Source organism: Dendrobates tinctorius, unplaced genomic scaffold, assembly GCF_039654945.1.
Source record: "Dendrobates tinctorius isolate UK_male_01 unplaced genomic scaffold, ASM3965494v1 ptg000151l, whole genome shotgun sequence".
Classification (NCBI taxonomy): Eukaryota; Metazoa; Chordata; class Amphibia; order Anura; family Dendrobatidae; genus Dendrobates; species Dendrobates tinctorius.
In genome coordinates this window covers 27,238,028-27,251,587 of record NW_027361818.1, presented here as the reverse complement: position 1 = coordinate 27,251,587, position 13,560 = coordinate 27,238,028, and the positions used below count along the sequence as shown (strand labels likewise).

The 13,560-nt window shown below is 46.7% G+C and overlaps 1 protein-coding gene across 1 annotated transcript in view; it reads left to right on the top strand.

Annotated features, from left to right (window-relative positions):
* LOC141050276 (NXPE family member 3-like) overlaps window positions 1–12,917 on the top strand; it is a 92,323-nt gene extending 79,406 nt beyond the window's left edge. Inside the window, exon 5 of the mRNA XM_073547163.1 lies at window positions 12,385–12,917. Coding sequence (XP_073403264.1) covers window positions 12,385–12,917 — 533 coding nt within the window. The remainder of the gene's footprint in view (window positions 1–12,384) is intronic.
* The last annotated feature ends 643 nt before the right edge of the window (window positions 12,918–13,560 follow it).

Genomic DNA, 13,560 nt, shown 5'->3' with positions numbered 1-13,560 from the left:
TCCGCAGCGAGTTTGTGGTACAAACGGATGCCTCTGATACCGGTATCGGGGCCGTACTCTCACAAGTGAGGGACGGAGTGGAACACCCAGTCCTCTATCTCAGCAGGAAGCTGAATAAACACGAGCAAAGGTATGCAGTCGTAGAAAAAGAGTGCCTCGCCATTAAGTGGGCTCTAGAGGCCCTCAAATATTACCTGGTGGGCCGAAAGTTCAGGCTGATCACTGACCATGCCCCTCTCAAGTGGATGCACTTGAACAAGGAACGGAATAGCCGGGTGACCCGGTGGTTCCTTGCCCTGCAGGCCTACACTTTTACGGTGGAGCACCGCCCAGGGGTACAGATGGGGAATGCAGATGCCCTGTCCCGAGTGCACTGTTTGGCGGGTGTCATTGCTCGACCAGAGTGGTCTGAGCAGAGGGGGGGGATATGTGAGAATCATGTGGGAATAGTGGATGAGGGCAGGTATATCTCGCCCAGATTCCTTTCCTATGTGGCCTCGTCTGGTCAGTATCGCACCTGCTTGCTAATGAATAATGGGAGGTGGATATAAAAGGATGCCAGGTGGTAGTGTGAGTGTCTCAGCCTGGGAACACAGAGAGCCTGTCTGTGTGAGAGACACATGTGAGTGGAAGCAGTGCCCACTGCAACTGTGGTTTGGCTGGACGGGAGAAGCCCGCCAGTTGGTAGTTAGGTTGTCCAATGTTTAGTTAGGGCCGGACAGGCAAGGATTTGTTTTATGTTTTATTTCCTTTTGCATTGCTTTCACCGTTAATAAACCTGACCCAGGGTCAGTTACACCCGAATCCCAGCTCTGCGCCTGAGTTTCATGCTGAATGCACGTGACCTTTGACCCCAGCAAAGGCGATCCCGGAGTGTTTTATCACAGTACATTAATGAGGAAAAATGAATTTTTTTGAATTTACCAAATGGCTGCAATGAAACAAAGAGTGAAAAATGTAAAGAGGTCTGAATACTTTCCGCACCCACTGTATAAGATCTATTGAGAAGGGGTGACACTTTTCTAACCATACGCACCACTTTTCTCAAGTGTGTATTTTTGTGAAAAAGATGTTACACTGTTAAATTTAGGTTGTGGGCCATGTATGACGTGCGAGTTAGTGCATGACATTAGATGAGATAGAATGTTTCTGGCATTGTCATTCATCAAAGTTCCAAGCTTCAGATCCCATGGAGCAAGTCAGCGAGTGACTTAACGCTTGATGTGCAGCACCAAGTCATCCACCATATTGCGTTTCACCCCACCAGGTTTTCAGTCTGTAGAATTGCTTGGCAGTACTTTGTCCTGCATGAGTGAAAAGAAGGCGGTCAGTGTATAGAATCAAACAAATGTCTTATGACTGCTTAGGATGGAGACATGCAACTTGAGCAGGATCCAGAGGAAGCGTTAGTTGGATGTCAGTGGAAACAATGTTGCTGTAAAACTCATATATTGTCCTTAGCCATAGTTGGTATTGTATTGTGTTCCTTCGCCTCCAGGTTGTTCTTAGGGGACTATGGGGCATGATGTATTCAGGTGTCATTAACATAGTAACATAGTTATTAAGGTTGAAGGGAGACTTTAAGTCCATCTAGTTCACCCATATCCTATCCTAACCTGCCCTAACATGTTGATCCAGAGAAAGGCACAAAAAAACCCATGTGGCAAACAGTAAGCTTCACATTGGGGAAAAAAATTCCTTCCCGACTCCACCTACGGCAATCAGACTAGCTCCCTGGATCAACACAATATTAAGGAAACTAGTGTATATACCCTGTAATATTATACTTTTCAAGAAAGGCATCCAGTCCCTTCTTAAATTTTAGTAGGGAATCACTCATTACAACATCATATGGCAGAGAGTTCCATAGTCTCACTGCTCTTACAGTAAAGAATCCGCATCTGTGAGTATGCTGAAACCTTCTTTCCTCCAGACGTAGAGGATGCCCCCTTGTCCCCGTCACAGGTCAAAGAGTAAAAAGATCATTAGAAAGGTCTTTGTATTGTCCCCGCATATATTTATACATTGTAATAAGATCACCCCTAAGAATAACCCCAAGTGTAATAACCTGTCTTGGTATTGCAGACCCCCCAGTTCCCTAATAACCTTGGTCGCTCTTCTCTGCACCCGCTCCAGTTTAGCTATGTCTTTCTTATACACCGGAGACCAGAACTGTACACAGTATTCTAAGTGTGGTCGCACTAGTGACTTATATAGAGGTAAAATTATCTTCTCCTCATGAGCATCTATGCCTTTTTTAATGCATCCCATTATTTTATTTGCCTTTGCAGCAGCTGCCTGACACTGGCCACTAAATGTGAGTTTGTCATCCACCCATACACCCAGGTCTTTTTCAGTGACAGTTTTGCCCAGTGTTTTACAATTAAGCACATCAATATACATCTTGTTCGTTCTATCCTAGTACATGACCTTACATTTATCCCCATTACAGCTCATTTGCCATTTATCAGCCCAAGCTCCTAGTTTACATAAATCCTCCTGTAATATAAAATTGTCCTCCTCTGTATTGATTACCCTGCAGAGTTTGCATTGACGGATTGGATATTCTGCCATCTACAAAATTAAGTGATATGGCAGCGGGGGAGGTGAACTGAACAAAACACTGACTTTAGCTGATGGTGTCGCTGCCAGAGGCTACATCATCCTGCTATGATCAAAATGAATGATGGAACATTTCAACCATTATGCTCTTCACTAATACAGTTGCCAGAAACATAGGAGGTCAAATCTGATTTTTCTTTTGGTGATTTATCCCAGGAGTTGCATTGGTGTTGCTATTGCTAGCAGCAAACATTTTCTTCTCCGTAATATAATTTTTATTTAAATTGCCCAAAACATTCATAACTTGCGCTACATTTGATTTTAGCATGCCTTTTGGACATAAATATAACAATTTTTTTTTCTAAACATAGTTAACAAACTAAGTTAGTCCCAAAAAACATAACCCATAAGACATCAGCCAGGAGTGCTAGATAGTGGCACAGATCAAATAATGAACAAAAAGTATAATTGAGCAACAGCCTGTCCATAATATCAGTATAATATGTACATGTCTCCAATTTAACAATGTAAACAGATGTGGCAAAATACACTTGTACAGTTAAATGTCTCAATTTACTGTAATAACTAGTTTTAAAATTTTGTCTTTACAGCTCAGTAATTCTCCCCATCCAAAATGGGCAGTTTGATAACAACAGCAGGAGGCAGGAACATTGACTAAAAATGCCGAATAGACCACACTATAGTTATGTGATAAACCATTGCCAAAAAAAAGAGTAGTGAAATATGTAGGAAGAAAGTAAGAAGGGAGATTTCTTTGGTTTAACAATTACATATAAGTCTAAAGTCATGTCCCTGACTTAGATGCAGGCCTGCACACCAAGCCCAGATCTTTTCCGGTTCATGATGACTGATTTAATCATCCATCATGTGCTATATACAGCAGCGGGTGGAGTGGAGCTGTTAACCTGTTAAAACGCAATTTTAGTCAAAACATTTAACATGGTATTTAAAATAAAAAAAACTAACACAAACGTTCAATCACCCTCAGTTATCCTATTAAAAAAAACTATTAAAAGAAAAAATGAACATTTGTTATATCTACATTCATAAATGTCTGATGTATTAAAATATCAAGTAAATTAATCTGATTGCTGCACGGCTTAATTAAAAAAACAATGCCAGAATTATGTTTTTTGGCTGGCGCAACAATAAAATTCACTAAGTGACAATCAAAATATTGTGTCTACCACAAAATGGTATCAGCTAAAATCTTAACTCAGAGTGCAAATAATAAGCAATCATACAAGATTGACCCTGTGCTCCAACACCGCCAGTTGTTGCTCAGAAGTGCCGTCTGCACAGAGACAAACACTAGCTCCTGTGTTAGTGGGGTTCAGTAACGTCAGCTGCTCCCCTGCTGTGTGTCCGGCAATATCTCCTGCTCCCTCCACATTCACACTACAACTGATTTTAAACTTGCTCCAATTAGGCCTCTGGCTCCACTCTGTCTCTAGTATTTACCCTGTGCTACAACACCGCCAGTTGCTGCTCAGAAGTGCCGTCTGCACAATCAACATTTGCTCCTGTGTTACTGGGGTTCAGTAACGTCAGCTGATCCCTGGCTGTGTTCTGGCAATTTCTCCTGCTCTGTCCACATTCCCACTACTAGCAGTAACCGAGTTCCAGTACCATCAGCTGGTCCTCGGTAGTGCCATTGGCTCTTGTTCCTTCTGCTGCCCCTCCGGGTTCCAGCACCATCAGCTGGTCCTCGGTAGTGCCATTGGCTCTTGTTCCTTCTGCTGCCCCTCCGGGTTCCAGCACCATCAGCTGGTCCTCGGTACTTCCATTGGCTCTTGTAGCTTCTGCTACCCATCCGAGTTCCAGCACCATCAGCTGGTTCTCGGCAGTGTCTTTGGACGGGTACTCCCTCCTGCCCAGCCTGGTTCCAGCACGCCGGCTGTTTCCGGGTAGTGTCAACGTCACTTTGCCACCAATACTGCAGTTTAGGTGCTTCCTATGTGGGCTGCGTGATCTGGCAATAATGGCTGGTTCCGTAGTGCCAATAGGATGCTCACCCCCTGTAGTCCTGTGGGTATCGGTAACTACGGCCGGCTCGCGGCCTTGCAACTTTGTTTTCCATGGGTACCTTCTGCTAGCCATCCGGGTTCCAGTACCGTCAGCTGGTTCTCGGCAGTGCCTTTGGCTTTGGTGCCTCCTTCTCGGTATCCGAGTTCCAGCAACGTCTGCTGGTCCTTGGTAGTGCTTTCTAGCACAGGTACCTCCTGCTTAGTAACCGGGTTCCAGTACCATCAGCTGGTCCTTGGTACTTCCATTGTCTATTGTAGCTTCTGCTACCCATCCAGGTTCCAGCACCGTCAGCTGGTTCTCGGCAGTGTCCTTGGCACGGGTACTCCCTCCTGCCCAGCCTGGTTCCAGCTCGCCGGCTATTTCCGGGTGGTGTCATTGTCACTTTGCCACCAATACGTTGTCCTTTCGTGTTGCGGTCGGGTTAGCCGACTCTATGGTGCCTGCAGATTAGGTGCTTCCTATGTGGGCTGCATGATCTGGCAATAATGGCTGGTTCCGTAGTGCCAATAGGACAAGCACCCCCTGTTCGACTGTGGGTTTCGGTAACTGTGGCCGACTCTCGGCCTTGCAACGTTGTTTTTCATGGGTACCTTCTGCTACCCATCCTGGTTCCAGTACCGTCAGATGGTTTTCGGCAGTGCCTTTGGCTTAGGTGCCTCCTTCTCGGTATCCTAGTTCCAGCAACGTCTGCTGGTCCTTGGTAGTGCTTTCTGGCACAGGTACCTCCTGCTTAATAACCAGGTTCCAGTACCATCAGCTGGTCCTCGGTAGTGCCATTGGCTCTTGTTCCTTCTGCTGCCCCTCCGGGTTCCAGCACCGTCAGCCGTTTCTTGGCAGTGCCTTTGGCTTAGGTGCCTCCATCTTAGTATCGGAGATCCAGCAACATCTGCTGGTCCTTGGTAGTGCTTTCTAGCACAGGTACCTCCTGCTTAGTAACCGGTTTCCAGTACCGTCAGCTGGACCTTGGTAGTGCCATTGGCTCTTGTTCCTTCTGCTGCCCCTCTGGGTTCCGGCACCGTCAGCTGGTTCATGGCAGTGTCTTTGGCTTAGGTGCCTCCTTCTCGGTATCCGAGTTCCAGCAACGTCTGCTGGTCCTTTGTAGTGCTTTCTAGCACAGGTACCTCCTGCTTAGTATCCAGGTTCCAGTACAGTCAGCTGGTCCTCGGTAGTGCCAATGGCTCTTGTTCCTTCTGCTGCCCCTCCGGGTTCCAGCACGCCAGCTGTTTCCGGGAAGTGTCAAAATCACTTTGGCACCAATACATTGTCCTGTCGTGTTGCGGTCAGGTTAGCCGACTCTATGGTGCCTGCAGTTTAGGTGCTTCCTATGTGGGCTACGGGATCTGGCAATAAAGGCTGGTTCTGTAGTGCCAATAGGACAAGCACCCCCTGTTCGTCTGTGGGTTTCGGTAACTGTGGCCGACTCTCGGCCTTGCAACGTTGTTTTTCATGGGTACCTTCTGCTACCCATCCTGGTTCCAGTACCGTCAGATGGTTTTCGGCAGTGCCTTTGGCTTAGGTGCCTCCTTCTCGGTATCCTAGTTCCAGCAACGTCTGCTGGTCCTTGGTAGTGCTTTCTGGCACAGGTACCTCCTGCTTAGTAACCAGGTTCCAGTACCATCAGCTGGTCCTCGGTAGTGCCATTGGCTCTTGTTCCTTCTGCTGCCCCTCTGGGTTCCAGCACCGTCAGCTTTTCCTCGGTAGTTCCATTGGCTCTTATAGCTTCTGCTAACCATCCGGATTCCAGCACCGTCAGCTGGTTCTCGGCAGTATCTTTGGCACGGGTACTCCCTCCTGCCCAGCCTGGTTCCAGCACGCTGGCTGTTTCTGGGTAGTGTCAACGTCACTTTGCTACCAATACGTCCTGTCATGTTGCGGTCGGGTTAGCCGACTCTATGGTGCCTGCAGTGTAGGTGCTTCCTATGTGGGTTGTGGGATCTGGCAATAAAGGCTGGTTCTGTAGTGCCAATAGGACAAGCCCCCCCTGTTGGACTGTGGGTTTTGGTAACTGTGGCTGGCTCTCGGCCTTGCAGCTTTGGTTTTCATGGGTACCTTTTGCTACCCATCCGGGTTCCAGTACCGTCAGATGGTTCTCGGCAGTGCCTTTGGCTTAGGTGCCTCTTTCTCGGTATCGGAGTTCCAGCAACGTCTGCTGGTCCTTGGTAGTGCTTTCTAGCACAGGTACCTCATGCTTAGTAACCGGGTTCCAGCACCATCAGCTGATCCTCGGTAGTGCCATTGGCTCTTGTTCCTTCTGCTGCCCCTCTGGGTTCCAGCACCATCAGCCGGTTTTCAGCAGTGCCTTTGGCTTAGGTGCCTCCATCTCGGTATCCGAGTTCCAGCAACGTCTGCTGGTCCTTGGTAGTGCTTTCTAGCACAGGTACCTCCTGCTTAGTAACCGGGTTCCAGTGCCGTCAGCTGGACCTTGGTAGTGCCATTGGCTCTTGTTCCTTCTGCTGCCCCTCTGGGTTCCAGCACCGTCAGCTGGTTCACGGCAGTGCCTTTGGCTTAGGTGCGTCCTTCTCGGTATCCGAGTTCCAGCAACGTCTGCTGGTCCTTTGTAGTGCTTTCTAGCACAGGTACCTCCTGCTTAGTATCCAGGTTCCAGTACAGTCAGCTGGTCCTCGGTAGTGCCAATGGCGGCTCTTGTTCCTTCTGCTGCCCCTCCGGGTTCCAGCAGGCCTGCTGTTTCCGGGAAGTGTCAAAATCACTTTGGCACCAATACATTGTCCTGTTGTGTTGCGGTCAGGTTAGCCGACTCTATGGTGCCTGCAGTTTAGGTGCTTCCTATGTGGGCTACGGGATCTGGCAATAAAGGCTGGTTCTGTAGTGCCAATAGGACTAGCACCCCCTGTAGGACTGTGGGTTTCGGTAACTGCTACCGGCTCTCGGCCTTGCAACGTTGTTTTTCAGGGGTACCTTCTGCTACCCATCCGGGTTCCAGCACCCTCAGCTGGTTCTCGGCAGTGCCTTTGGCTTAGGTGCCTCCTTCTCGGTATCTGAGTTCCAGCAACGTCTGCTGGTCCTTGGTAGTGCTTTCTAGCACAGGTACCTCCTGCTTAGTAACTGGGTTCCAGTACCGTCAGCTGGTCCTCGGTAGTGCCATTGGCTCTTGTTCCTTCTGCTGCCCCTCCGGGTTCTAACACCATCAGCTGGTCCTCGCAGGTTCCATTGGCTCTTGTTCCTTCTGCTGCCCCTCCGGGTTCCAGCACCATCAGCTGGTTCTCGGCAGTGCCTTTTGCTTAGGTGCCGCCATCTCGGTATCTGAGTTCCAGCAACGTCTGCTGGTCCTTGGTAGTGCTTTCTAGCACAGGTACCTCCTGCTTAGCAACCGGGTTCCAGTACCGTCAGCTGGTCCTCGATAGTGCCATTGGCTCTTGTTCCTTCTGCCGCCCCTCCGGGTCCCAGCACCATCAGCTGGTCCACGGTAGTTCCATTGGCTCTTTTTCCTTCCGCTGCCCCTCCAAGTTCCAGCACCGTCAGCTGGTTCTCTGCAGTGCCTTTGGCTTAGGTGCCTCTATCTCAGTATCCGAGTTCCAGCAACATCTCCTGGTCCTTGGTAGTGCTTTCTAGCACAGGTACCTCCTGCTTAGTAACTGGGTTCCAGTACCATTAGCTGGTCCTCAGTAGTGCCATTGGCTCTTGTTCCTTCTGCTGCCCCTCCGGGTTCCAACACCGTCAGCTGGTCCTCGCAGGTTCCATTGGCTCTTGCTCCTTCTGCTGCCCCTCCGGTTCCAGCACCATCAGCTGGTTCTCGGCAGTGCTTTTTGCTTAGGTGCCTCCATGTCGGTATCTGAGTTCCAGCAACATCTGCTGGTCCTTGGTAGTGCTTTCTAGCACAGGTACCTCCTGCTTAGTAACTGGGTTGCAGTACCGTCAGCTGATCCTCGGTAGTGCCATTGGCGCTTGTTCCTTCTGCTGCCCCTCCGGGTTCCAGCACCGTCAGCTGGTCCTCGGTAGTTCCATTGGCTCTCGTTCCTTCTGCTGCCCCTCCGGGTTCCAGCACCGTCAGCTGGTTCTCGGCAGTGCCTTTGGCTTAGGTTCCTCCATCTCGGTATCCGAGTTCCAGCAACGTCTGCTGGTCCTTGGTAGTGCTTTCTGGCACAGGTACCTCCTGCTTAGTAACCGGGTTCCAGTACTGTCAGCAGGTCCTCGGTAGTGGCATTGGCTCTTGTTCCTTCTGCTGCCCCTCCGGGTTCCAGCACCATCAGCTGGTCCTCCGTAGTGCCATTGGCTCTTGTTCCTTCTGCTACCCATCCGGGTTCTAGTACCGTCAGCTGGTTCTCAGCAATTCCTCAGCCTTCTTGTACCTTCTGCTACATTTCCAAGTTCAAGCTTTTTGAAATGGTTTTTGGTAATCACTCTGGATCTCCCTGACTACGACCCTGAAGATCACCTCAAAGAAGACCAAAAAGATGACCCTGAAGAAGATGACCAAGAGGACAAAGAACACGAAGACAACCACCAAGATACAGAACAACAAGAGACAGAAGACCAAGAAGCAGAAGAACAAAAAGCAGAAGAACAAAAAGCAGAACATTAAGCATAAGACTAAAAATCAGAGCAAAAGATATCTAAATTATAAGCAGAAGAAGACTAAGCAGTATATGGAGGTGAGTCCATTCCTCCTCGTGGTGCCCCTGGAAAATGCCTGCTGTTGCAGGCCAAACTGAACGAGGACAAATCATGTTGTAAATCTTTTGTGACAGGCAGAACGGAAGGTGTAATCTTCAAACTTTTATGGATAACAACTAGAGTAATGCCTGTCACAAATAAGAATATGATGAAGAAGAAGAAGAATAGGAAGAAGATGAAGAAGTAGGCTATGAAGAAGAATAATAGTTGAATAAGAAGAATATGAAGAATGTAAAAAAAATAATAATAGGAAAAAGGTGAAGAAGAAGAAGATGAATAAGGTGAAGAAGAAGTTGATGAAAAAGATGCTGCTGCTGCTGATCATGAAGGAGAAAGTGTGGGAGAGTAAAAAAGATGGTGAAGCGCATGGAAGTAGTGAAACATACATATCTGACAAAATATAAAAAAGGTTAACATAGTCAATATCTTTGTAACTCCGAACGTCTTAAAAAAAAAAATATTCCTGCTATTCCATTTGATTGGGCTAAACCTCTATGGCTTTAATGTCTCCACCACCTCCCCCAATACATTCTACATTATTCTTAGTTGTTTTTCTTCATGTAGAATTAACCTACAAGGAAAGTAAGGGTTTTTTTAATTCCGATATTTCTGTCCCATTGACTTGCATTGGTTTCCTGTATCGGAATCGGCGATATCCGATACTTTTTGGTTATCGGTCCGATCTAATCCGATCCGATATTTCACGATATCGGAAGGTATCGCTCAACGCTAGTGATGGCTGCTCGGGGTGTCACACACCTCGGTGTTGGAGGAAGAGAGTAATTTCAGCAAGAATAAGTGATTGTATTGATAAAAAGCAACAATTTTCCAAATTTGTGGAATATTTGGCTGCAGGTAAGCGGCTATCCAGGGGTGAATGTGGCAGGCTGGGCTCTGAACCCTGCTATGAAGTTAGAAGATGAACTGTCGGTAATGTAGTCCTATCTATCAATGTATTCTCTCTGTATGCTGCAGTGAGTATTTGTCACGGAGTGACTAGCGCAGTGTGACACGACCCAACAAATGGTCAGTCACGAAAAACTCAGCATCTCATCGCCGATGGAATAGGGATGAAGAAGGCCCTGACAATAAGGAATCAGGGACGGTCACCTCCTGAGCTCCAACCTGAGCCTGTCTTGCTCTCACCTAACTCCCTATGCTGGTCCTTACCCCTGCTGACGTCAGGGTACCTCATCCCTAAACTGTCACATCCAACTGCCCTTGCTAGTGCACTGGCCGGCTTAGGACGCTATCCTAGCACTACAGCTAAGAAACCCAAGGGGAAGGGAACAGACATAGAAAGGACCAGGTAACTAAAGTACAGCACTTAGCTTATCTGCACCGCTGCAAACTCCACACCACAGGTAGCACAGCAACAGGACTCCAATACACCAGACTTGGCTGAACACCAGGGACCTGCTTCTGTTTGGTTGGTCAGAAAGGACCTGTATCACCAACCATCAGCTGACCCATCAGGTGACCTTTTAAAGGATGGTAGGAGTGGTCACCACAGACATCAACAAGCTCAGCAGCAATATAATTACACCAGCAGACCACCAGGAGGGAAAACTGAGATTAACCCCCAATGGACTGCAAGGAAAAAAGGTTTTAATCTGAGAAGACAGATCTGTCATAGATCCAAAAATGGATCGTGACAGTATTGGACTGTCCTCTACGTGTGTGTTTGCTTAACATACAGTGGTGTTGAATTGCTCCTTTTACCATTGCAGCAGTACTTTGCTTAATTGTCGATTCGCCCCTTTAACTGTGTTTTTCCATTGGACCCACCTACCAGCTTTATGGCTTCTGCCGATTGCTGACATCATCTGGTTTTCTTATTCCAGATTAACCCAATTTTGACCCAATACGGCCACTTTTAGATTTTGTTTGCAAGGCAACTTTAAATTCCCAATCCTTTTGTGTCAGCTGAAACCTGTCCCATTACAAAAAGCATCTCAGTGATCTACGTGGGAAAAATTTCCCTTCAGAAAGGAAATTTGGGGAAGGCATTTCTATGCCAAAGTCAAAATTTCATGGACAGATGTCAGGGATCATAACTTCAGATAACAACTAAGCCACATGACTGGTTAAGGAGAAAGACTGTAAACTTAGCGCAGTGCTTCCATATTCTTGAAGAGTTTCCATTTGATATCAGCAAATCTTTTCAAATTTGACTTCATCCATATTCTCACTTGCACATGGAAACACAAAAAGTAATGGAATGAAATTGAATGGGAGAAGATACAGATTAGATATTAGAAAATAACTTTTTGACAGTTAGAGTGATCAATGAGTGGAACAGGCTGCCATGAGAAGTGGTGAGTTCTCCTTCAATGGAAGTCTTCAAACAGAGGCTGGACAGACATCTGTCTGGGATGATTTAGTGAAACCTGCATTGAGCAGGAGGTTGGACACGAGGGTTATGGAGGTCCCTTCCATCTTTAACATTCTAGGATTCTATGATCTTTGGTAAGTTTTTCCCAAAAGTAGAAACAAAGACTCCTCTTGCCTGGAAATCACTGTATCACATTATGAGGGCTTCTAGAAATTTATTGTGCACATTTAATTTCTCGAAAACACAAATACAATCTTAAGAATGTCATAGTGATCTCATGATATATGGCTATGGGTAACCTGATGATGCCTGGTTTTCATTGCTGTCCTGTCACACGCTATCTGTAATGTTTATTCAGTGTTTTATGGATATCTATTCCTATCTCTATGGCTAAGATAGGCGCTCTGATGTCCTCTCAATATCCATATTTACTAAAAAGAGACTGCTGCATTCCCTGTTTCAGCTTTAATACAGACTATGATAGATCAGATCCTCTTGATCGGCTGGTCTCTACTATGTAATTTTATAGCTGCAAGGCATTATGGGAAAATCATGTGATCATTTTCTGGCTAATGCAATATTCTGCATTAGCCACATTTTTTTAGAATTACACTTGAATCATATTTCAAATAATTCAAATTCACCAGGTAGCGCACATTTACTAAAATTTGTCACAAATTTGATTCACACTTGTGTGCCATTGAATTTTTTTGAACGATGTCAAAATGATCCTGTTTGTTAATATTAAAAATCGTCACATTATGTTGATTAGCAATGCCTGATTCCTTTGCCATGATTGTTTACAGCTCTCAAGCAAATACACCTCCATGTGCCTCACCACCCAGGTCCCTTGTTGGCCACAGATGCAGAGAATAACTATCTAATGCAATATCGAGCGCATCAGAAGCCTCTGCGAATGGAGCGTGTAGGAATTAAAGAGTTACACTACATCGCAACGGAGCTGGATGGATTGGGTGCTCGGAAAGGAATGGTGATCGTCTTTACTTGTTCAGCTCATTTTTCTACGTATCCGTTGAGCCTGTACATTCACCGACTGTGGCACATCCGTGAAGCTGTAGCTAGACTTTTGGAGCGTAGCCCGGACACAAAGATACTGATTAAATCGGCCAACACTGGATATGATTTTCGCCTGGTTAATGACTGGTTGTCCTACCAGTTGGATACAGTGATGAGAGCCATGTTTTCCAAACTGCCAGTGACCATATTGGATGTCTGGCAAATGACCTCATGCCACCGAGAACAGGAAAAACTTCACCCAGCACGGATCATTATCAAAAATGAGGTGGACTTGATGTTGTCCTTTATATGTCCTCAGTAATTTGGCGCTATGAAATGTATGTGACATTCAGTCCAGATGATCCCCTTACCTGTTGGATATAAAACAAGAGGTTCCTCCATTCTTAAAACGCATCATCCATCCACAGGTTAGGCTACTGTCACACATCAGGTTTTTGCCGTCAGGCGCGAGACGGCTATTTTTTGAAAAACTGGAACCGGCGAAATGTAACGCCGGATCCGTTTTTTTCCCATTGACTTGTATTAGCGCCGGATCGCACTGCATGGCCTTGCGTTTCATCCATTTTTTGCATTCCGGCGTCTGGAAAAAACGGCAACAATAACGTTTTTCGTCTCCGGGGAAAATGCCGGAAACGCCGGATCCGGCGATTCCGGCTTTTTTCAACAATGGAAGTCTATGGACGCCTCAATGCGCCTGATCCGGAAAAAGAAGAATCTGGTGGCCGGATCCATTTTTTACGTCTGAGCATGCTCAGAAGTTGGCTAATCCCCAGGAAACATATATAAAACATGCCAGTGGGGCACTCAGCCATTATAATGCAGCCAATCATGTTTTGGAGCACCCCCATGGGCGTTTTTAAAAACTGGATCCGTCGTAATCTGTCAAAAAACAGATAAAAAAAGGATGAAACGGATGAAACGGATCAGGTTTTCTGCCGGATCCG